Source organism: Aricia agestis, chromosome Z (genome assembly GCF_905147365.1).
Source record: "Aricia agestis chromosome Z, ilAriAges1.1, whole genome shotgun sequence".
Taxonomy (NCBI): Eukaryota; Metazoa; Arthropoda; class Insecta; order Lepidoptera; family Lycaenidae; genus Aricia; species Aricia agestis.
Window position 1 is genome coordinate 32,751,756 of NC_056428.1, and position 25,334 is coordinate 32,777,089.

Genomic DNA, 25,334 nt, shown 5'->3' on the forward strand with positions numbered 1-25,334 from the left:
GAACAGTCCGGACCTGAATCCCATCGAGCACATGTGGGACATCTTAAAACGAAAGGTCCGAAGCACTGACCAACCCGTCCACAATGAGAGACAGCTGATCGACGTGCTGAAAAGAAGCTGGGAAGAAATTCCGCAAGAAACAATTGTTCACCTTGTGGAGAGTGTACCTACAAGACTGGAAGAGTGCATTAGAAAACAAGGAGGCCATACCAGATATTAAAAACAAAAAAAATTGATCACCTTTTTATTTTTTTAGTTATTCAGTTATTTCTTTCTCTATAATATTCCCTCAATATTTGATTTTTCGGTATAAGATGTTTTAAAATATTTTTTTAATCTTTTTTTTCATTAATTTAAGATTAATTAATATAAAATTAATTAATATATCTAATTTATTCATTAATTTATCCTGTAATCGCATAAATTCTTGAGGGCACTTAAAAAACGTGGTGGCCCTTATTTTGTTTTGACTAGTATATATTTAAGATTTTTATTATATCATACACAAATTTTATAACACACCCAGACCCGGGAACATTGAAAACGTTTTGTTCCGTCGGCGGGATTCGAACCCGCGACCTCCGGCTTAAGCTACCGACGCGCTCACCACTGAGCCATAGAGATCGTCAAAGCCTATTATAGCCTATAAATGGGCTATCTAACACTGAAATATTTTTTCAAATCGGACCAGTACTTCCTGAGATTAGCGCGTTCAAGTTAGCCCTTTCAAATAATTTTCCCCGTTTTTTCCACATTTTTCTCTATTTATTCGCTCCTATCAGTCTTAAGAGGATTCCACACCGCCGTTTTTCCATACAAACGCTCTCCCCTGTTTCCTCCCTGGATAATGCCGGTAGAGTTATGACTTTTTTCCTGAATATCTATGGCCACTATTAGCATATCCCTATGTTTTCTTTTTTTTCATAATTTAATTATTAAAGAAGAACGTCCAAAAACCCAAAAAAAAATGGCCAGATTTTCCTCTGTGTTCAAACACCCAGAAAACAAAACTGACTAGAATATACAAAAAAAATAAAACATAGGAACACAGCTCAAGCCTTGCTTTAATTCTTAATGAAAAAATAACTTAAATCGGTTAAGTTTTGCAGAAGGAATCAGCGGACAACGAATCGAAGATTTTCTGTTCTTTTATTAGAACTTTTGTCGTGTTTTCTCTATCGCGCTCTGCGGCGGGAGACTTGAGATTGGTGAAACAGCAATACATTTTCAAATACCTATTTTCAATTTCTCTCGCCCCTGGTGTATCTTAAATATCCATTAAAATTAAATTCAAATATCCATTTATTGGATAATGGATAGGTCACATAGCTCTGATGAAGTTTTTAATAAATTATTTAAGGTGATAAGAGGTCAATTTAATTCAGTATTTACTTCTGAAACGGTTAGAAAAAGTAATAAAAAAACGAAATTTATTAATTGGGTAACAAAAGGAATAAAAATAAGTAAGAAAAGATTATATTAATTATATGATGAAAGGTGTATTAACAATAGCGAAGTATTTATACGTGGGAGAGCCATGCTTCGGCACGAATGGGCCGGCTCGACCGGATAAATACCACGTTCTCACAGAAAACCGGCGTGAAACAGCGCTTGCGCTGTGTTTCGCCGAGTGAGTGAGTTTACCGGAGGCCCAATCCCCTAACCCCTACCCTATTCCCTTCCCTACCCTCAACTATTCCCTTCCCTTCCCTACCCTCCCCTATTACCCTATTCCCTCTTAAAAGGTCGGCAACGCACTTGCAGCTCTTCTGATGCTGCGAGTGTCCATGGGCGACGGAAGTTGCTTTCCATCAGGTGACCCGTTTGCTCGTTTGCCCCCTTATTTCATAAAAAAAAAATTGATTCAACAAATGCACTTATCAATATAATAAATACCCAGTAGCCGATTCTCAGACCCACTGAATATGCATATAAAATTTGGTTAAAATGAGTAAAGCCGTTTCGGAGGAGTACGCGGCCTAACATTGTGACACGAGAATTTTATATATAAGATGTAATAAATGTCATAGATATTTATTTACAAGCAAGTAATTTCAGAAACAATTTACTTAATTTCTGAAATGTAAAAGGTTTTTCTTAAATGTAATATCGGGCTTTACCGACTAGTCGGTAAAGCCGACATCTCTTTAAAATCTATATAATATATACCTATTAAGAGGAGTCCACACCGCTCTTTTTTCCATACAAACGTTGTCCCCTGTTACCTCCCTGGATAATGCTAGTAGAGTTATAATTTTTTTTCTGAATATCTACGGCCACTAATACAATGTCCCTATGTTTTCTTTTTTTTCATAATTTAATTATTAAATAAGATATGAACGTTCAAAAACCCAAAAAAATGGCCAGATTTTCCGCTGTGTTCAAACGTCCAGAAAACAGATTTGGCTAGATTAAACAAAAAAAAGCAAAACATAGGAACACAGCTCAAGCCTTTTTTTAATCTTTAATGAAAAAAGCACTTAAATCGGTTAAGTTTTGGAGAAGGAATCAGGGGACAACGAATCGTTGATTTTCTGGATTTTCTGCAGTTGTCTTTATCGCGTTCTGCGGTAAAGGCTTGAGGTAAGGGAGACAGATATAGATATTACACGTACTTTTTTTTCATTTCTCTAGCCCCTGGTGTATCCTCTTAATACGCAAGCGAAAAACTTTGTATCCCTTTTGACGAAAAATGCGGAAACGTAGGTGAATGAAATTTTGCACAGTTATAGATTATATGGTGAAGGTGTGCATCGAGCTAATATTATTTTGAAATTATGCTTTTATCATACATTTTTACATTTTACACAAATAAAACATTACGCACACTACAATACGCACACTCAAGATGACAGATTTTTGAGTGACAAACCTGTACATACGAATCATACCATAGAGTATACATTATAGCAAGCTATAGAGTGCTTCTAACAAGGTATGAACTGTAAGCACGAGTGTGAACACATTTTCCTATAAGCGTCAAACGATGGCGCATGGAACATCACTAGACTAGAAGTTCTATAGATACTTATCTATAGAACTTCTGCTTACGATCGGCACAACGGGGAACAAGCGATGCGCGCGCTCTATAGCTTGCTAATGTATACTCTAAGGAATCATACCATAGAGTATACATTATAGCAAGCTAAATAATACCCTTTTATTTATGGTTGAAGTCTGTTGACAACAAGTTGACAAATTGAAAATGGATTATAGTTTTTTTTAATTGAATCTTAGATGCTATTAGACAATGCTTACACGGCCAGTCTGAGATCAGCTGAGTCCCAGAGACAAGAATAGAGAAAAAAAATATGATAAAGTCAATTTTTTTAGGGTTCCGTAGCCAAATGGCAAAAAACGGAACCCTTATAGATTCGTCATGTCTGTCTGCCTGTCTGTCCGTATGTCACAGCCACTTTTCTCAGAAACTATAAAAGCTATTCTATTGATAATTGGCAAGTACATGTAGTCTGTAAACCGCATTAAGATTTTGATACAAAAATGGAAAAATTATTAAAAATTTTAGGGGTCCCCATAGGTACAACTGAAACAAAAATTTTTTTTTTCATCTAACCTATTCGTGTGGGGTATTTATGGATAGTTCTTTAAAAATCATATTGAGGTTTCTAATATAATTTTTTTCTAACCTGAATATTTTGCGAGAGAGACTCTTCCAAAGTAGTAAAATGTGTGTCGCCCCCCCTCTAACTTCTAAAGTAGGGGCATGATAAGTCTAAAAATAATATATAATGTACATTACTATAAAAACTACCAATGAAAATTGGTTTGAACGATATCAAGCAAGTCGTTTTTTTTATACGTCATAAATGGTAAACCTTAAACCAACAAAAAAAATTTTCATTAAATCAACTGAAATATAAAAATTAATCAAAAACCTTTTAATTTCATTACAATAAACCTTATTGCTGCTGCGGAACCCTTCATGGGCGAGTCCAACTCGCACTTGGCCGCTTTTTATACAAATTAAACGTATACTCCACTCGGGCTAACTTGACGCTAGCGGTCATTGACTCCCTGTCAAAAACTTGTCATTTTTCATATAAACCGCGATTGACAATGAAGTGTCAGATATTAGAAGAAGATAGCCCGAATGGAGTATAGTAGTCCTAATGTCGTTGAATCTAAGGTCCAATTTCGACCATTTTGCGATCTCTAGTATATATTATTATCTCCTTCCTTGTGGAAGTCGGTTAAAAACAATAGCATAATATGACAGGATAATCAACTTCCATCTCTCATTCATCAAAATGGTATTTCCGATGATCAAACTTAATTCATTTTGTCTCTAATTATCAATAACTATTTACCTATTAAAACACAATTAAGTTTACCTAATAAATCGCGGATAACATCGCGGGGCACAGCTATTATGATATTAAGTTACAAAATTGTAAACTTTATTTTAAGGGATATCGCAGACGACAGACTTTTTGTGCGATCGAGTCTGCGGCGCCCATACAGTCGGCATGGCGCGGCCATGTCTGTCGTCTGCGATCTCCCTTAAAAAGATAGAATAATAATGAGGCCCGTGCGAGTTTCTTACGCCGGTTCTTTCCGCCGGGTTAGTTCCCGAACCGGTGGTAGGCAGTAGGCACCATGTAGGACATTCTGAAAACATTTATTTTAAATTTATTCAGAAACTAGATGTCCTGCGCGGCTTCGCCCGTGTATATCAGGAATTTTACGTAAACCGTACATTTTCCCATAAAAATAGCTTAAATGTCAATACACTTGGTCTACTCTATATCTGTGCCAAATATTGCCATAAAAATTGCTCTAGTAGTTCGTAATTACTAATATTTTCCCCGTTTTTCCCAAACTTTCCTGAGTTTCTTCGGTCGTATTAGTCTTAGCGTGATAATATTATATAGCCTATAGTCTTAATCGATAAATGAGCTACCTAACACTGAAATAGGTTTTTAAATCGGACCTTTAGTACCTGAGATTAACGCGTTTAAGCAAACATACTCTTCAGGTTTATAATATTAGATATAGATTTTTTTAATTGTCGCTTGATAACCATGGGACAACTTGTATCTATAAAGAATCAGGAGTTCTCTCAGCACCTTCCGAACCACAGAATACCAGGTATGCCTCGGTGCAAAATCTTACTTGTTGGTAGCATATGCTTAGAATATTTTTCACGAAACCGAAGTCACCACATATTTCCCTATAAATTTTGAGGAGTTCCCTCGATAACTTATGGATCCTTCATCAGATCACCACTTTTGTGAATATAATACCAAATTGGGATGATACCCTATTTACTTACCAAAAGAAAAATTTTGAAAATCGGTTAACGAACGGCGGAGTAATCGTTGAACATAAGAAAACGAACATAACATTTTGAAAATCGGTTAAAATTGTAGCCTATGTGTTATTCTGATGTATATATGTATAAGCTATGTTATTGTAAAGTTTCATTCAAATCCGTTCAGTAGTTTTTGCGTGAAAGAGTAACAAACATCCGTACCGTAACACTACTCCCCTCTTAGAGATGCTCGTCCCGAGCATCATTGTTACTGCCATGGTAACGCGCCAGACGGTCTATGTGTACCACTTTGAATGTCCCTCTTGGTTGCTTTTGAATCCTGTAAGTCACATCATTCAATCGGGTAACCACTTTGTATGGGCCGTCCCACTTGGTCTGCAACTTTAAAGATTTCCCTTTTCTGCGAGTCGGGTTATGCAGCCACACCAGTGTCCCTTCTTCGAAGCCGCTTGTATTCGATTTCCGGTCGTATCTGGTCTTCATGTTCTCACTTGACTGTAACCCATTTTCCCGAACCATGGCGTGTATATAGCGCATCTTTTCCCTTAAATCGCAGACATAGTCTTGTACGGTCTTCGGTTCCTCCGGTGACCCTCCTGTCAAGAGGTCTACTGGTACTCGCAGTTCTCTACCGTAATTGAAATACGCCGGGGTAGCTTTTATGCTCTCATGCTCGGCGGTACGGTACGACAGAAGGAAGAGCCGTATATATTTGTCCCAATCCTTTTGTTTGTCATCTACCAATTTCGCCAGATGCCTCTCGAGGGTCTGGTTAAATCTCTCAACCATTCCATCAGACTGTGGATGGTACGCGGTGGTCCTCGTTTTATGCATTCCCAAAATTCTGCACACTTCCTGGAAGACCTGCGATTCGAAATTCCTGCCCTGATCGGAATGGATTTCTAGAGGCACACCAAAGCGAGATATCACTTCTTCGACTAGCTTAGAAGCAACTGTTGTAGCTTCCTGGTTTGGTATGGCGAACACTTCGGGCCATTTGGTGAAGTAATCCATGACAACCATAAAATACTTGTTTCCCGATTCCGTTACAGGAAATGGCCCAGCTACGTCAACTGCAATTCGTTCCCACGGTGCGCCAACGTTATACAAGTGCAGGTTCCCACGGCTCCTTGTCTGTGGTCCCTTGACTGCAGCGCAAGTAGTACATTTGCGGCACCACTCTGCACATCATCTCGGCAATGCAACCAGTAGAATCGTTCTCGCACTTTTGTTAACGTCCTCTTGACACCTAGATGACCTCCTGATACGCCATCATGCATTTCCCGGAGAACATCCGGTACTCTCGTTCTTGGGACAACTATCTGAAGATGGAACTCTCTGCCGTTGGTCTTCTCCCATTTCCGGTAAAATATTCCGTTTTGAAGTATCAGACTGTCCCATTGCGCCCAGTACGCCTTAGTGACAGCGCCAGTGGGTGCAACCTCACTCCAGCTTGGTTTTACATCACCCCGTTTCTTCCATGTGATGATGTGCCGAAGGTCGTCATCTCTCTCTTGAGCCTCTCTCATAGCATCATTCTCCCATGGACCCAAAGGACTTGTTCTCGTTAACTTTAATGTTACTTCATTAGATTCCTGCTTAACACAACGTTTGCAGTCTTCTGAACACGGCCTTCGTGAAAGTGCGTCGGCATTCCCATGCACCTTTCCGCTGCGGTGTTCCGTCTTGAAGTCATACTCCTGGAGTTGTTCAATCCATCGAGCTACTTGGCCTTCTGGGTTCTTGAATTGTAGTAACCACTTCAAGGCTGCGTGATCAGTTCGCAGTAAAAACTGTCTGCCGATGAGATATTTGCTGAAATGCTGTAGCGTCTTTACAACAGCCAAGAGTTCTCTTCTTGTTACACAGTAGTTTCTCTCTGGCTTAGATAAAGATTTGCTGAAATATGCAATCACAACTTCTCTTTCACCCTGTTTTTGAGATAACACCCCTCCAATGGTCGTGTTGCTTGCGTCCGTGTCGACTATAAACTTACCTTCAGGTTGTGGATACCCCAGGATTGGAGTTTCACACAGATGTTTCTTCAATTTCTGAAAAGAATCTTCAGAAGTCTTGTCCCAAATAAACTGTCCTTTATCTTCTGTCAGTCTATGTAATGGCTTGGCTATCTCTGAGAATCCCTTAACAAAACGCCTGTAGTAGGAGCATAGGCCGAGAAATGCCCGCACTTCGGTTTTGTTCTTAGGAGTTGGCCAATTTTGAACTGCTTCCAGTTCCTCCGGGTCCGTCTGGATTCCATCACTGGAGATAACGTGGCCGAGATAGTTGACCTTACTCCTGAATAAACGACACTTTTTCGGATTCAACTTTAACTTGGCCCCCTCTATTTTGGCGAAAACTCGTTCTAAGTTTCGCAAATGGTCCTCGAAGTCACGGCCAACAATGATGACGTCATCTAAGTAGACTAAGCAAGCCTCTCCAACTAAGCCTGCCAGTACACACTCCATGAGTCGCTCAAATGTGGCAGGTGCGTTGCACAATCCAAAGGGCATGACGTTAAACTGCCATAAACCTTTACCGGTGGAGAAAGCTGTCTTCTCTTTGTCTTTTGGATGAATTTCCACCTGCCAGTATCCAGATTTCAGGTCCAGGGTCGAGAACCATTTCATGCCACTCAAGGTATCCAGAGTGTCGTCGATTCGAGGTAATGGATAACTGTCCTTCTTGGTGACATCATTGAGACGTCTGTAGTCCACACAAAATCTTGTGCTGCCATCTTTCTTCTTCACTAATACAACCGGTGAGCACCACGGACTTGCAGACGGTTTAATGATCTTATGCCTTCTCATGTCCTCCAAAAGGCCTTCAACTTCTTTTTCCTTTGCAATGGGTATCCGTCTTGCTCGTTGACGAATTGGGTTCTCGCTTCGAGTATCTATCCTGTGCTGAACCATCGACGTTCTTCCAAGGTCGCCTTCCTGACTGGAGAAGATATTCGCGTGGCGTTGTAAAAACTTCTTAGCTTTCATGCTTTGCGAATAAGTCAGATTACTCTTGCAGTCATCGAGTAGCTCAGTCACTATTCCATAGTTGCTGGTGTTTGCTGAGTCTGAGCCTGTGATCTAACTACACTTTCTCATCCAGACAACTTCCTCGCACTTTCCAATGACGTCACCTTTGTTCAAGCAGATCTCGCGATCACCAAGATTCAAAACCCTGACCACAGTGTTACTGCTTCCGCTAACAAGGGTTCTCGCCGTCATCAGTTTTTGCGCTGATGTCTTGGTAGGTGTGTCTTCGATCAACACGTATCTATTTAACTTCTTCTTTCCAGCTGGCGGTAGTTCCACCAGCACTCTAGCTTCCGCTCGTCCAGGTATTATGACTTTCTTTACACATTCAACTTTCCCACAGGCGCCTCCGAGGATGAAAATTTCTTCTTCACCACACTTGAAAACTCCGTCAGCGACATTAATTCTGCAGTTGTGCTTCTTCATGAAATCCAAACCCAAGATGCAATCATCCATAATCTTAGCCACGATAACGTCATGAGGGTATGAGGACCCCCCTACATTAATCGTAACTGACATTTCTCCCAGGATGGGTATTGGCTGACCGGAGGCAGTAAGGAGCCGACAGTTAATTCTCCTCTTGTGTCTTCTTGCGGCTTTTACCAGATTTGGGTTCACTATCGTTCTAGAGGCTCCTGTATCTAGAGTCATTTTGCAATCCATCCCGTTAATAGTCCCCTGAATAACAAGACTATTCCCACTGCATGCTTGGGAGACAACCGTTATTGGGGCTTCCTCCGTGTCAGCCTAGTCCTGGCTTTTATTCGTTTCCCTGCTCCCGGGCAGGGGGCGAAGCCCTTTGCTTCTTCAGCTCCTCCATTTGTTCCTCGAGCCTTTTCATTCTTGCCATCTGGGTCTCCTTCTGCAGGCAGTTGAGCTGAAGATGGCCCCTCTCGCCGCACTTGTAGCACATGGCTCCATATCTTTTCTTCGTGGGAGCCTTGACCTCCTTGACTTCCTCAGAGACCTCGTGGATCTTATGGGTCTGTCGTATGTCACGGCGAACAGCCTCGACTTCCAAAGCATGCGCCAATGCTTCCTTAAGCGAGGTGTGGTGACGAAGCCTCACTGCAGCTCTGACCTCCAGATCCCTGATTCCGTCGACAAATGCTTGCACAATATTCGTGTCGACCATCTTGGCGTCAGCTCCTGGGTGTGCTTTCTTGACGAGTTTTTCAATTTCCAACGCCCATTGTTGTAATCCTTCTCCTGAGCGTTGGACTCTGTCACGCAGTTGGGCACGAAACACGTGCTCCAGGTGTCGCTCCCCGTATCTGGATTCAAGGGCCTCCATCAGGTCTTTGAACCCATTTCCTGTATGTGCTTCCAGGACCGACAAGGCTTGCCCTCAGAGCGCGACAGTGAGAGCGGTCAGGCATTGTTCGTCAGTCCATCCGTTGGCAGAAGCAACAGTCTGGAATTGCTGACGGTAAGCGTTCCAAGAAGTAGTGCCGTCGTATGGCGGTACTTTTACTCTTGGCCCGTGTGCCACTCCGGAAGTTCCACTACACGTCGCGACTCCTGTGGTTTCCAGGCGAACTTTCCACTTCTGTAATTCTGTAAGGCCGGTTTTCACATTCATTCCACTCCTAGCCCGGTAACGCGTTCTTCCGTTATGTCGACATCTTTCCGAAGCTTAGTCACCGTGTCACTAACATCCTTTATTGCCAATAGCGCTTTTTCTTGGGAGGTCCTTTTGTTGCTCTTGTGACTCCTGCAAAGCGCCGAGCTTGCGGTCTTGTGACTCTTGCAAAGCGCCGAGCTTGCGGACTTGTGACTCTTGCAGAGCCTGAATTAACTCAATTAGGCTTTGTAATTGAGGAGACACTCCCCTTGAAGTCCTCTCTCGGAGTCAGTGGCATCTCCAAATCGCACTTCTGACACCAGTTGTTACGTGCTAGGGTTCGAAGAATTCGGAGAGAAAGACCTGGTGACTCTTTTGAAGACTTTATTCATTATGTCTAGGTCACACAAGCACACACTAGGTCACAACACTTAGCACTAAGTCCAAACACTAATCACTAGGTCCAATCACTAAGCACTATCACTGTCCTAGGTCGTAGCCAAGTCGCAGGTTTCACTGGTTCACTCACTATTGATCACTTGTTGTCACTCCGAAATCGCCTTGATGAAAGCTCGAAACGAACTGAACTCCGGGCCGTCTACCTGCGGCTTTTTATATGGCGAGACGAATTCCAGAAAGTTCCCGATTCACGTAAACAAGTTGAACTTTCTAGGAGGCTCGAGCATGTACCACAATAAACATAAGCAACTAAACACGTTAACAAAATAAACCGGTAAACACGTAATAAATGTTGGACTTTTCTAGAAGGTTCGAGTATGTACTTGCGCACCTCATGCCATCTAGTATTGAGTAGGGGATTTATGTTGCCTGTGTTCCCTCGGTAAGTTTCGCTGGTTTGTCGCTAGATGGCACTAGGTGTCCGTATACCATGTACCGTAACAATATATATACGGTCGAATTGAGTAACCTTCTCCTTTTTGGAAGTCGGTTAAAAATACATATGATTTTAGAGGCCCCATATTCTGTAAAAATTCACTAACCCTATCGAATAAAACTTTATCAACATTTTATGGGGCTTCATTTCACAACTTTTGAACGGATCAAAGTAAAAACGTAAAGGAGTCACGTTTATATTATGAAAATGAGTTCGACTCGTGACAGATCACGAGGGTTTGTTTACCTTTCTGAACAGCTTCAGAGAGAAATTTTAATGCCTTAAGACTTCAGTCTCGAAATCAGCGGGCAGCGGGACGGGAGCGGCGGCGGAACGGGAGCGGCGCGTTCCAATGTATAGATTTTAATTTATTTATTTATATCAGGCTACATACAATATACCTTAATGACTAACAAACATATAAATTATATACACTAAATAACTAGACTTTATCACGACGCGATATTATCGGCGACGTGACGCGCGCTTCATTCCCGATTCCGGATTAATAGTCTCGAAAGCCGCTTGCCGCGCGCCCTGCCGCTACTTTCGAGGCCTGTCTGATTTCGAGACTTAGAATACTGCTTGTCTTTTGTTTCGCAGTATGGAAACAAAATAGCGTTAAATTCGCGTGCGAGTATAGAAATAACACGAGTTAAGCTCTTTCAAAATTTTTTCCTCTTTAATAACTGAACATTGATAGTAAATATAAAAAACTTGCCTTGATTCTTGTTCCCTCTGATACCCTGAATGCTCCTCATTGTCTGTCTGTTCAACATACTGTAACATACCTAGAAAAATAATACATAAAATAAAATAAAAACTTAAAATATTATGAAATATTATTTCGGTACAGGTATATTAGATTGTATGTTTTGGGGTTCCGTACCCAAAGAGTAAAAACGGGAGCCCATTACTGAGACTTCGATGTTTGTACGTCTGTCTGTCTGTCTCCAGGCTGTATCTCAAAAAAACCGCTATAGCTAGAATTCTGAAATTTTCACAGATTGTGTATTCCTGTTGCCGTTATTTAAACAACAAACAGTAAATATAAAATACAGTTAATATTTAACACGTTGATGAACAGTACTTGTAATGTTTGACACTACTTTTTTTCATACATTGTCTATAGACGTAGTGTCACAACACGCAGGAAATATATTATATATTATGTAGCACGACAGTTTAAATGCGTCCATAGGCGTCATTCGTCAATCAGCTATCGTCAGCAAAAGGGTTTTCACTTGATCCGGGAGACGAAGCCGCATCAAATAAGTCCTATAGTATATATCCTTAAGTCTTTTTTGCTGCTGTTCATAACAATCCGTACCCGCCATCTACAAAATATGATTTTATTTTTATAGAAACCATTTGGCATTTAGCAACCCGTGATGCACCGCCGCTGCGCAGTACTGAGCTAAATGTTTGAAAAGACGACGTCTAGAGGCGTAGTATGCTGTATGCGGTGTGGGCGGACGAAAAATTTTCAATGTGTGACCTTTAAGTGTGTGTAATTCATTACATGGTGACAGTACAAAAGTCTAAGAAACCTCTACGGTGACACTACAAAAAGCCGCACCTAATGCTTGTATGAGAAATCGATCGTCTTGCAGAGTACTTACTCTCTGTGGCTTGACCTAAACTCATACGTCGACAGGCGTACTGTCGTATCGCTTTGTAACATTTTTTAAATATTTACGTCTATGGGCGGTACTGTCCATCAACGTGTTAAGGGGGCAATAAAGACACCAGTAGCCCTAGCACGGTAACCAGTGGAAATTCGAAAGTATAGACAAACTGTTGAGATATGGAGGAGATAAACTTAAGGTGTCGTTCCAAACTGTTTTCGTTCCGAAAAATTCAATTAAAATGTCATTTTATGACAGGCTATAGTCACAAACTGTGGAGATAAACTTAAGGTGCCGTTCTGATCTTTTTTTGTTCCGAAAAATTCAATTCAAATGCCACTTTATGACAGAATATAGTCCTAAAAATTCACATAACATCTTACTTTACGACATATAATACTATAGTTTGTCATAAAGTGGCATTTTAATTGATTTTTTGTCGGTTGCGATTAGCCGCGTAAAGATCGGACCGGCACCTTAAGTTTATGTCCACAGTTTGTCCATGCTTTCGCATTTCTACTGGTGGCCGTGCAGCGTGCTAGCTCGGCTGGTAGGCACTTGAAATTTTTACTAAATCCCTAATTTATTTTATACTTTAAAATTAATAATAAAATAAAAATAAAAAGAATATTTTAATATGGGAGCTCCCCATACAAAAATACACAATTTTTGCCTACTTTCGCTCTATAGCGGTACGATACCTAACGTGCGCGAGTCCGACTAGCACTTGGCCGATTATTGTATAATTCTCTTCATCTTTCTGTTGACCGTAAACAGATTTAAAAGTTGAGTTAAGTTAACTCTACAGTTAAGCAAACTTTTTTTTTAGCAAGAAGACCTACACTATGTCAAACTTTTCTCTTAAAATAAACCTCGGTCCTCGTGAAATGAATGACAACATTTCTTTGTCAAATCACGTGGAATAAAAGTTATTTTTAATTTATATAATGTGTTATTTTATTTTTAAACTAAACGTGATTTGATTTACCGTCTGCCAACGATTACAATTTAGTATGTAAATATTTTGCAGTGAATCTTTGTACAGGGTACACCTAGGCAATTACTATCTTAAGCTGAATAATAACTCAAATATGGTAAATATTCTCGTATGGGAAATTATCTTGATATAACGTTTGTATGAGAACTGCGATGGCACCCGGACTCTTAACTGGCTAAATCGTACAGCTACTTTTACCTACGTCAGTTGACTGCGCCTCCGTTACCACTAAAATATTATTTAATATAGGCCTCGAGATGCACGGGGACTTTCCTATATTTCCACTTTGAAATTTTAAATTTGTATTTGAAATTAAAATGTTAGGTATTATTAGTATTAGTACGGGTATATTAGTACGGGTATATTAGTACGGGTCTCTACTTACGGAAGTGTCCGTTGAACTCTACGAGTTCATAGTTGACGTTGTCTCGGAAATCCAACGTTCCTCTACGCAAGTGACATTGAAACCGAATTTCATTTTCTGAAACAGTAGAAATTGGTTCCAGTCAAACCCTCCTGGCCATTCGTGGACATTTCTTATAGACAAACAAGGCCATAAAACCCCACGTTGGGATTGCCCAATGGACGTCGATCGTGGACAATCATACACGATCAGACTGTCTAAAAACCTGTGTATGTAGAGCTTGGACACAGTGTATGGATCAGTGTGATCTGATCTACACAATGTGTTTGATCTGATCTGAGGACTGAGACAGATAGTCACAGATCCAATTGAGCTATTAAGTATTAACTTGCTAATAATTAAATACTATATTGCTACGCGTCAGATTTGACAAAATTTAAGAATGATACTGTATCATTATCTCAAATTAGCAAAGCATAAAATTACTATTAATTCTTAACATATTTTGGTAACACATTTTATTCAATTGCTACTAGATATGCATTAGTGATGTAACGGATATTCATATTCGCATTCGCGAATATCCGCGTATTTTTCAATATTCGCATTCGCATTCGCATTCGCAAAAATTATGCGAATATTTAGCGAATGTTTTAATAATCAAAAAGGAAATTATTATATGCATGCATTTGAAATAATATAATAATACAATAGATAACACTTAGATTTTTTTATTAAATCATACTTCTACATTCTTAATTAAAGCCTCATTAGTCATTTATGAAAAAATAACTTCAGAGATCTTATCAAATTTAACATTAATCAGCCTTGTTGGTATACTATGTAAGGTTTGCATTCATTTAGTAGTATATTATTACTTTACTATCATTTTTAAATAAAGTTTACAATTTCTATTTACTAAAAAACTAAACAATTACTTGAAACATAAAACATAAAACTAAACTCAAAACAAAATAAAACTTTTAGAATTAACTTTCTGTGACTAAATTCATTCAATTATAGTCTGTCAAGAAAGTGAAGAAATTAAAAAGTGGCAACATCGTAGGGTAGTAACTCCCATCTTCCCTTTCAAATCAATCTAAGAAAGAAGGGGTGACACTACGATGTTGCCACTTTTTAATTTCTTCACTTTCTTGACAGACTATAAGCAAAATCGGTTCGGCTATGTTCAATTTAAAGATGGCCGACACGAATACGTCAAACCTGTCGAACATTTTACGCGCGCTTTTTTTGAAATTTTAAAATATTCGCATTCGCGAATGTTGAAGATAACTATTCGCAATCGCATTCACATTCGCGAATGTGAAAAATCCAACATTCGTTACATCACTAATATGCATAATATAATTTTACTTCACGATGTCACACACATGATATAATATCTACGAATAATAAAAACTAAGGAATCGTAACTCCCATACTATTACCGTTTTAAATTTGGTTCCTTTTGATCTGTCATGTAACATCAGCCTAGTACCGCTCAAGGTCACCTAAATATTGCAAATGTATTGAAATGTGTACCTAAGGCTGGCTTCTCACGGCGTGTGACATCACAAGCCGCGCCGCGCCGAGCCAGCTACAACGAGCGAGCACGAGCCACAGGCGAACACAAGCCACCCCTTCTCACGGCGCGTTATATCACAAGCCGCGCCGCGCTGACAAACATTCAAGTAAAATTAAACTTTATCAACACGATAATAGATATCATTTTGCTCTAAGTCACTACGTTAAATAAGTAAATTTTAATGAAATGCAACTTTATTCACTAGGCAACTAGGTTGCATTTCAATCTATGCCGCAAATTTTATTATATTAGGTTTAATTCCCTTATTTTGATAACAGATGCCGCTGCTTGGCGGCTACATCGCGCTATAGCTAGCACGAAGATATTTGTTATAGGTATAAGGTGATTAATTAGTATGAAGTTATTTCCATTCCCACTCACTCTTGGTGTTGTAGAATTATCATGCCAGAGCGATTTTAGTCCCAGGGTAGCCGTACAGGCGGATTTAGTGATGTTGTGCTCGGACAGAAGCGTCTTTCTTCCACCAGTACGAGTGGAAACATAATAATAATTATTATTGTGAATTATAAAAGTAGTATAGCATCACGGGGAACTGGGAAGGTTCTGAGCAATTATTATTGTTCGTAACCGTACATCCTGCAAGCTTTCGTCATCATTCCACGCGAAAAACATACCATCATCAATCCTCATCACCTTGGTGAGTGGCGGTCTTCCACCGTGCATTTTTTGCGTAACATCCTGCCATGCACTGTAAAACTCAGGAATGAACTGCCACCAGTATTTGAGGACCAATACATGCCATAGGAATTTAGTCCCAGCCCCCAGGATATCCCACCCTGGGACTTAAATCCCTCTGGCGTGATAATTCTACAACACCAAGAATGAGTGTAAGTGAAAGAATTTCATATTCGTTAATCACCTATAATAAAAATCTTCGTGCTAGCTATAGCGCGATGTAGCCGCCAAACAGCGGCATCTGTTATCAAATAAATTAATTACGCTTAATTTACTAAAATTAGCGGCATAGATTGAAATGCAACCTAGTTGCCTAGTGAATAAAGTTGTATTTAATTAAATTTTACTTATTTAACGTAGTGACTTAGAGCAAAATGATATCTATTTTCGTGTTAGTAAAGTTTCATTTTACTTGAATTTTTGTCGGCGTGGCGCGGCTTGTGATATCACGCGCCGTGAGGAGGGGTGGCTCGTGCTCGCCTGTTTGCTCAAGCCGCGCCTTTGAAGTTACCGACTTTAATCGGATCGGGACGCGCCTGCACGAGCCGCGCCGCGCCACCCCTTCACACGGCGCGTGGCTCGAGCGGGCGCGGCGCGGCTCGTGGTAGCACGCGCCGTGAGAACGCAACCACGCCACCACTTTCTTCGGGCGCGTGGCTCGAGCTGGCGCGTGATATAAAACGCGCCTGCTCGAGCCAGCCCGAGCCACCCCTTCACACGGCGCGTGGCTCGAGCGGGCGCGGCGCGGCTTGCGATAATACGCGCCGTGAGAAGGCACCATTAGGTACACTTTTTTGACAAGTATTGTGGAGCATGTTTTTTCACGGAGTTACTTTTCCTTAGTTTTTATTATTCGTAGTATAATATACACTTTAGAGAGCCACAAAAAATCTTCGGCAGCTCGTATATTATATCCCAAATATTACTATCTACTATTTCATACTTCGCTTTCGCTTATGAGCAAATTTATAATATTATCAAGAAAACAATGATCAAAGAGCAAATGGCCAGCACTTACAAGAAAATAGACAAATAAAATGAGTCTTTAGAGTTTAGACTTTAGACGAATATGATGGGCTTCAGCGACTGTACATCATTAAAAAATTAAAAATCAATCAAGGACAAAATCTGGTTGCCAGGACAAAACAAAGACAGAAACATTGGTGAGTATGTCTGTCTCAATCTTCGTTTATTAATAATAAATAATAAATAATAAATATTATATAATAAATAATAAATATTATTATGTTCAAAAACAGAGAGGCTTCAAGTACATCGACCATTCTAGGTTTCATAAAAGCCTTTCATAGTCAAATGTATAAGGTATATAAAATTACAATGTTATTCAATATAAAAACCTTCAAAAACACGAATAAATGAATTATTTACGAACGAGCTAGATATGCTAAGCGTCGTATAAAGAGACACAAGCCAAGTGAAAGGCTACAAATATAATCGCACAGGCATTATTTTATCGCTTTTATCTTATAATTTCGGGTATTTAAAACAAATTGCATAATTTAACAATCTTGCTGAATTTATCAAATACAAAATTTTTATCCTTATGACATTTATCGGGAAAATTATCCAAGATTTGTTGTTGGCAACATTACAAAAGGGTCTCAAAAAAAGGTTTAGTAATTTCACATTTCGCATTGCGTAAAATAACAAGCAGGACATAAAATAAAATATAAGTAAGCTTATCTTTCACTGTAACAAAAATTAAACTTTATTCTTAAAAATATAATATTATATACTTATTTCAAAAATTTTCCTTAAACTGTTTCTGATTACGTACTCCCTGAATACTCGCTTTATATAACAGAAAATACACAAGAATACATAAAATGCTCTATGTATAATTCAGATATTTTTTCAATGACACCAGTAAATAAACGCAGGGTTAATGAACATTGGTCAAATAGTATTCGTGAATTTCATAGACAATTTTCATACACGACTCATACAAAAACCACAAGAAACACGTGACTTGTATGTTCCAAACTTCTTCAAAATTTCTGATTGTTTTTATTTTACCATATACTGCAAAATTATAATAAACTCAATAAGAGTCTTTCTCGTGGATACTCCGAGGTAAAATATGTCTAAATGTGCTATGTAGACTGTAGTCTACAGTACAAACAAAATACATAAATTACATAGTAGGAGCTCTCACCTGCAGACTGTGTTACAGTTGAATCGGCCGCTGTGGTATTATTTTGTAAGATATTGTACAGATTCGAGCGATCGTCTTGATATGTTAAATCAAATAAATTTGTCTGGATAATGTCGTTCTGAAATAAAGTATGAAAGGTCTTATAAATAAAGAAGGATAAGGGCCTTTCCACACGACGTATTTTTTGCGCACTGACAACGCGCGTTTCTGATGCGCTCGTCCTCTGCGTGTTTTTATCGCGTTTTGCCATACTACACGCTTTTTGACGCAAAGGAAACGCGCGTTTGTATCGATGAAAACGCAAGATAAACGCTAATGAAACCCGCTTGTAACACGCGTTTGTATCAATACAGACGTAAGTTGAATGCTATTGAAATGCGCTTTACTGTGGTCAAACGCGGCGCCGCCGATCGATAGACAACGCGACACGAACGCGATTTAAACGCGATACAGACCGGATACAAGCGCGCGCTTACAGCACGTTCTAGTTGCGTTCGAAAAACGTGGCGTTTGCATCGATACAAAAATAAGGATCGTGTAAAGGTTAAAACGTGTCGGCTTCCTTCCGTTTGCTGAGCGTTCAACTTGCGTTTCGTAGGGTATTTAATTGTTTGTTGGACAACTTTGAGCAAATAGTATCCGCGTGGACTATTTTATTACATCTACTACATTCTAGTCATGGCACCTTTTTTGTAATGTTTTTTTTACACTTTACACACTTTTTAATAACCATTTTAATAAATTTAAGCATAGTTTGTTAAACCGTGAGCGATTGATATGGCGGGTAGGCGCTAACTTGATAAATCTTGCCTTTTGCTCAAAATAACAGATAGGTATTAAAATATATACAATCAGTATTGATTACATGTAACTGTGTGTATTAAAAAAACTGCACCAAATACTGTTCACAACAGTACACATTGTTCAACTCATGTAACAATAATAACATAGTTTTTTAATACTTTTTTTAAAACTTGCAACAAAGATTGTGGATTCCTGAACATAAACATTAAACAACTGAATAGCTAATACTCACAGAACTATGTCCCAGTAGCGAAGTGATGCTCTCGGAGACGTAATGAATTGTACCGTCTGGTGCCAGCACCATGATAAAACCCTCTAGGGCTTCGAGCATTAAATATGTAAACTCTTCATTTGACAGAAAAGTTGGCTTCCAATCTTCTTGGACGTCGTGTACTCGCGAACGGATAGTAACTTCTAAAATTATAGACATACAAATGTTGAACAATAACATTTGTAAAGTATAAAAGTATGACAAAGAAAAATTATTTAATTCTATAATATGCTTTGAATACTATTTTCTTTTCATTTCACAAGTTTTACTACTATCAGAAAATATTAGTACTTACCATTATGATTTTTCAGGAATGATATTGTGGACTTGAGCACAGTAGATTTGTCCATTCGGCGGTTACTTGAGGAGATCATAGATCCAAGCTCATTAACAAGCATGTTAAACTGATCCCTCCTCTTCTTCTCGCTAAGGTTACGTGTTCGCCTAAAACAAGCACATTAATTAAAAGAAAGCAATAGAGCTATTAAACTTAAACTCTAATTGGACGCTGTGAAGCATTTACATTTTACATAATATAATTATAATTATGTATCATCCTACAAAAAAATTAGTTTAAGTTTTTTAAATCATTTAGAACAGTGGTAGGCAACAGGCGGACTGCGGTCCATTTGCGGACCGCGAAAGGCCGAATCTCGGACCGCGAATTATTGTAATGTATTTTATAACTAGTATCAATTAAAGTTCACTCGGCGTAACTTGGCGGTAGCGGTCATTGACTCCCTGTCAAAAACTTGTCATTTTCTATACAAAGCAGCGATTGATAACATCTGACACCTTATTGTCAAACACGGTTTATATTGTTACGGTACATGGTATACGGACCTAGGACAATGATAGTGCTTAGTGATTGGACCTAGTGATTAGTGTTTGGGCTTAGTGCTAAGTGTTGTGACCTAGTGTTTAGTGCAGTGTTAATAAAGTCTTCAAGAGAGTCACCAGGTCTTTCTCTCCAAATCTTCGAACCCTAGCACGTAACAATATAGAAAGTTTTTGACAGGGAGTCAATAACCGCTACCGCCCAGTTACGCCGAGTGAACCTTAGTACATAGATAAGGTATACATATACATTTATTAATTAAAATAATATTTTTAAGCTACATAGGACAAGTATGTTTTTTCTGGACCTCGTTAAAATTTTCCCACAGTATCCGGAGTCCGGACCCCACCTAAAATTACTTGCCGACCCCTGATTTAGAACAAGACTGCATTCATAAATCATAACTCAACAATTATTATTTTTTGTGGATTAGTTACACAAATGGCAAATGCTTAACAGCTTAATATTGGTGAATTTCCAAAAAGCCAATATAGGTTCAAGTTTGCTTCAAGGTATGTTAATAAAATTATATTTTTAAAATCTTTAAAAACACGCAGTAGCGTGTCAAGCCAAGTTCAAGTATAACAGAACTGGCAAGCAGTACCGTTGTAATATTACAGGAACCATTTGCAGCCATTACTATTAATTAAGCCCTCATAATTCACAAACTATTGCACATAAACATTTCAAATTTGGCTCATATGTTGAGACCTGCGAGATAAATATTATATGCTCTAAATTTCATAAACAGACCTCGAATGGTTATTAATAAGATATTAGCGTCCGATATCACTGACTGACCTATAGTTAGATCAAAATTCTAACCCACTACCAGATTAACCTAGAAGGATTAAATTTGGAATCCAGCTTGGAAATCGTGTGTAAGCGTAGGAAAAAAAACGGTCAAGTGCGAGTCGGAAAAAGCAAAACTAAGCAAAAATTGTGTTTTCTTGTATGGAAACCCCCCTTAAATATTTCTTTTACTTTACTTTTATTATAAATTATAAAAGTAAAATTATAATTAGGTACCTAAAGATTTTGTGAATATTTCAAGTTCCTACCGGCTGCCATTAGTGATAATGAGCAAAAAAAGCCAAAAAAATCACATTTGTTGTATCACTTATTTGAAGTGAAGTGAAGAAACTTTATGAAATGCATAGAGAGTGACTTTATGAAGTGTGTCTGTCTGTCTGTCTGTCCGTCCATCCGTCTGTTATTTAAATAATTTGAGATCTTAAAGTAGAGGTGCATTAAAGCAGATTGTACAATCTGGATGAAATGCACCAAATAGTTTTTTTTTTTTGTAACAATGAGAAAACAATTACGTGAGATTTCCCGAGACCTAACATAAGATTAGATGAGATTTGACTAGACCCCCTTTCCCCCTTAAACACCTCACGTAATTTGGGGACGCCCCCAAATATGAATAGTCGAAAATATTGACAAGAGAAAAAAATTATGTGTTATAGAAAAGTTCTTAAGCAATTCTAATATTTTGTTGCACTAGTTAACTGAGTTTGTGTTTGTCTGAATATGAAACTTTTTATAATATTAAGTTACAATAATTTCAAAAAAGTTTTTGTTTAGCTAATCTTATATATAAAATTCTCATGTCACAATGTTTGTTCCCATACTCCTCTGAAACGGCTTGATCGATTCTCATGAAATTTTGTGAGCATATTGAGTAGGTCTGAGAATCGGCCAACATCTATTTTTCATACCCCTAAGTAATAAGGGTTGTCACCCTTAAAAATATTTGTTTTTAATTTTTGGACAAAATTTTTTGTTTTTATTTTTTTATAATGTGGCATTAAAAAATACATACAACCCTAAATTTTTACTTTTTTATCACCAACCCTATCTGTTTATAGCCATTTTAGTAATTTAGTCATTGTTCATCCCTGGTTTATATGGCAAAACAATGTTTGCTGGGTCAGCTAGTCTTATATATAAAATTCTCGTGTCACAATGTTTGTTCCCGTACTCCTCTGAAATGGCTTGACCGATTCTCATGAAATTTTGTGAGCATATTGAGTAGGTCTGAGTATCGGCCCACATCTATTTTTCATACCAAAAATGATTTATATGGCAAAACAATGTTTGTCGGGACAGCTAGTAATATGTAATGTTGAATATTATAGCAACAACAATTTTAAGTGTAGTGGTTGCCATCCGTCCGGATTTCCCCGGATTTGTCCTAGTTTGAAGGGCGTCCGGGGTGCGTCTGGCCGGGTTTTTGAAAAGAGTCCGGTTGCACGGATTTGAGTTAGGCAGATTTTTACAAATTCTTGTTGGAAAAGCAAAAATTGGCAAGACTTTATCGTAAATACTGTTTAAGAGGTGTCCGGGGAAATAACCACATTTCGGCCAAATGTCCGGGAATTTTGTCGTGCCTGACCGGCGAAGGGAATTGGGTGATGGCAACCCTAAGTGTTATTATGCATTTTGAAATTCTTACATATTGTATTAGGACTCACATATTTCAATGAGTTTTATAATTTATTGTTTTATTTGTCCATTAACTAACATGAAAAACACAAGAAAATAATAATTACTGAAATAACTAGAACACCATCTTCATATTGTACCCAATGTTTCATAATATAATATAATAGGTAAAATATAGCTTGAGAAAAAACACATGAGATAGGTACTGAACTTGCTATACTGGCTATACTGCATTGTTAGCACTGGAAGGAAATCAAAATAAGACCTACGTTGTAATAAAATTTGTACTACTTAGCAGATATCATGATCCTGTGCTCTCTAAGGTGAAGTGGATGCAATGTTTACCGTTTTGTGTCATCTTTGTCGTCTCCGTCGTCATCCATGGTGTCTTCGAGTTTACAGACACCTATGCATCTAAATAATATTCATTTTATGACGAATTATTATAGACTGTACACGGAATATTATTTGGAAAATCACTTTAAAGGCAAACAATAATGTTTCTGTGCATTTAACTTCGATGCATACGATTGTAACACAGGTATACAAGTGTTTTGACTTTTGTATCTTTTTCTTTTATGAACTTTTTAAGTACTTATAGATTTTAATTCTTCTAAATTCACAAGCTGGCTCGTCCTGTTGCCCATCAACTTTTTTTTTTATCAGAAATCAGATTAAGATCCGTCATCTAGATTCTTCTTCTTCTTTTTTAAAAAATGGCCGCCTCGGTGAGTTGCCAATGTCAGAGTGGCTTAATAAATTCTAGATACAAGGCAGGTTTCAACTTTCAGGTAATTTGTCATTTGATATCAGTTCACTACCTTTTTAAATATATAATCTGTGGCATTCGATGTGTATCGTCGCCGCGACAAGACGTGTGTCATCCACAATATAATAAAGTACTCTGTGGTCATCCACATAAATTAAGGACATCCAGCTCAATCATTGGCATTAATGCGTGAATGGCACAGATTACTAGTATATATTTGGTGAATGGCATGCATGCGGCGTGAATATACCATAAATAGCCACCTAATCGCTATTGGTTGTAGCCTGTAGGTGGGTTGTAGAAACTAGTATTAGTTCCAAGTACTCCCACTACTACTATCAGCGCCAATATGGTGACTTTCAAACGTCATTGTTACGTCAGATTTAGTTCTCTTTCCCCGCATTGGGGCGCTGATTCCGCTTCAAATAGGCACAAAAAACAGCTGTCAAGTGTAATATAAAATTCAAAGGGTATCAAACAACGAATACTATACTCACAAGGAGATCTTAAATTCTTAAGTCAAGCGTACAGTTCGACAAGGCTTTAATTGAATGTGTCAATGTCAGTTAATGTGCGCTGCTGGTAAAGGAGAACTGTCAAAAATGACGTTTTTGTATGATAGAAGCGTTAGTTCCGACAGTATATATTAAGTCTATGGTTAGTTCCCTTTCTCGCCACGTTCATAAACAGCCTTGTCGAACAGCCTCTACGGTACTTGTGTAATGGAGGTCAGTGCCCTTGATACCCATGAGTATTGAGTGTAATATTATCAGATTTTCAATGGAATAATATAATATAGTCTGTCAAGAAAGTGAAGAAATTAAAAAGTGGCAACATCGTAGTGTCAAATCAATCTACCAAAGAGAATATCTTAGACTACTGAATCTACGAAAAAAGGGATGACACTACGATGTTGCCACTTTTTAATTTCTTCACTTTCTTGACGGACTATATTAAAGGTATGTAATTTGTAAATCGTGTTTTGGTACTAATTTAAATAATACTAGCTTTGCCCCGCGTTGCTTCTTGCTACCCGCTCTAGAAGTAAGTTAAATTAATATGATTGATCGTGATGTTTTTCTGCAGTAAAATTTAGCCTTAGATGAGTTAATTCAATATAATATTATAAGTGCTAACTCCATACCTCATCAAAATCACACTGTCTTCACGGTAGTCCCCGAGTACCACTTTTTACATATTATGTTGTATCTTTTCATAAAGTTATTATTTTAAACATTAATAAAATATTATGTTATTCAATATTCGGTTCCAATTTAGTTCCAATATTCAGATTAGACAATATCGGCAGAATAGGAAGTTGACCTAAAAGCGGTCGCGCGGCTCGATTCGACTCACCTCAATACATTTTCGTTTATATTATCGACATTTCTCGTTGAATCTGTATCATTCTCTCAGTAACTTTTCCTACAAAATAAATAGCTTACACTTACTCTCCGCACCCCCTTTGCAGCAAGGACCTCAATTGTTTTGGTCTCGGTGCCGGCGTCGAAAAGACTCCGCGGGCCTCTCTTATAATTTTATATGTAGTTTTTATATAATTGAGGCAAATTCTATGTTTATTTATAAAACTAAGTCGTCGTTGACCGATAACAGCGAGTGTTATTGCTAGATGAAAAATAAATTGCAACTAGGATAAGAAAATTCCGATCTCTTTTTCTGTCGCTGTTCACACAACATAAGCTACTTTGGATCACCGGATTTAATAATTAAGTTTTTATTAAAAATAAATTTAATTTTCTGGGTGGACTGTTTACTTTTAAAAAGAGTAATAATTAATTTTATGAAATAATAAATAATGTTGAATGAAAAGTGTTTGTTTCCCAAATTCACCTACGACGTCTTTTAGGTTTCGAGCGACCACTGCCGTTACAAAATAGCGCGCGCCCGCTTGAAGGTTAGAACATACAACTTGTCGCGGCGACTTTGTCACAGATTAGGTACAAAATATCCATA

The 25,334-nt window shown here is 38.3% G+C and overlaps 1 protein-coding gene across 3 annotated transcripts in view; it reads right to left on the reverse strand.

Moving 5' to 3' along the window:
* The window catches only part of LOC121739385 (circadian locomoter output cycles protein kaput), a 69,573-nt gene that overhangs the window by 30,102 nt on the left and 14,137 nt on the right, over positions 1-25,334 (reverse strand). For 2 of the 3 annotated variants that reach the window (XM_042131828.1, XM_042131827.1), the window contains exons 1-6: positions 22,937-23,230; positions 19,601-19,749; positions 19,267-19,448; positions 18,231-18,348; positions 13,795-13,890; positions 11,506-11,575 (exon numbers count right to left, since the gene is read on the reverse strand). In XM_042131828.1, coding sequence (XP_041987762.1) covers positions 11,506-11,575; positions 13,795-13,890; positions 18,231-18,348; positions 19,267-19,448; positions 19,601-19,749; positions 22,937-22,974 — 653 coding nt within the window. In that variant the 5' untranslated portion in view covers positions 22,975-23,230. Of the gene's footprint in view, positions 1-11,505; positions 11,576-13,794; positions 13,891-18,230; positions 18,349-19,266; positions 19,449-19,600; positions 19,750-22,936; positions 23,231-25,334 lie in introns of those variants that run through there. The other variant, XM_042131830.1, reaches the window with a different exon arrangement.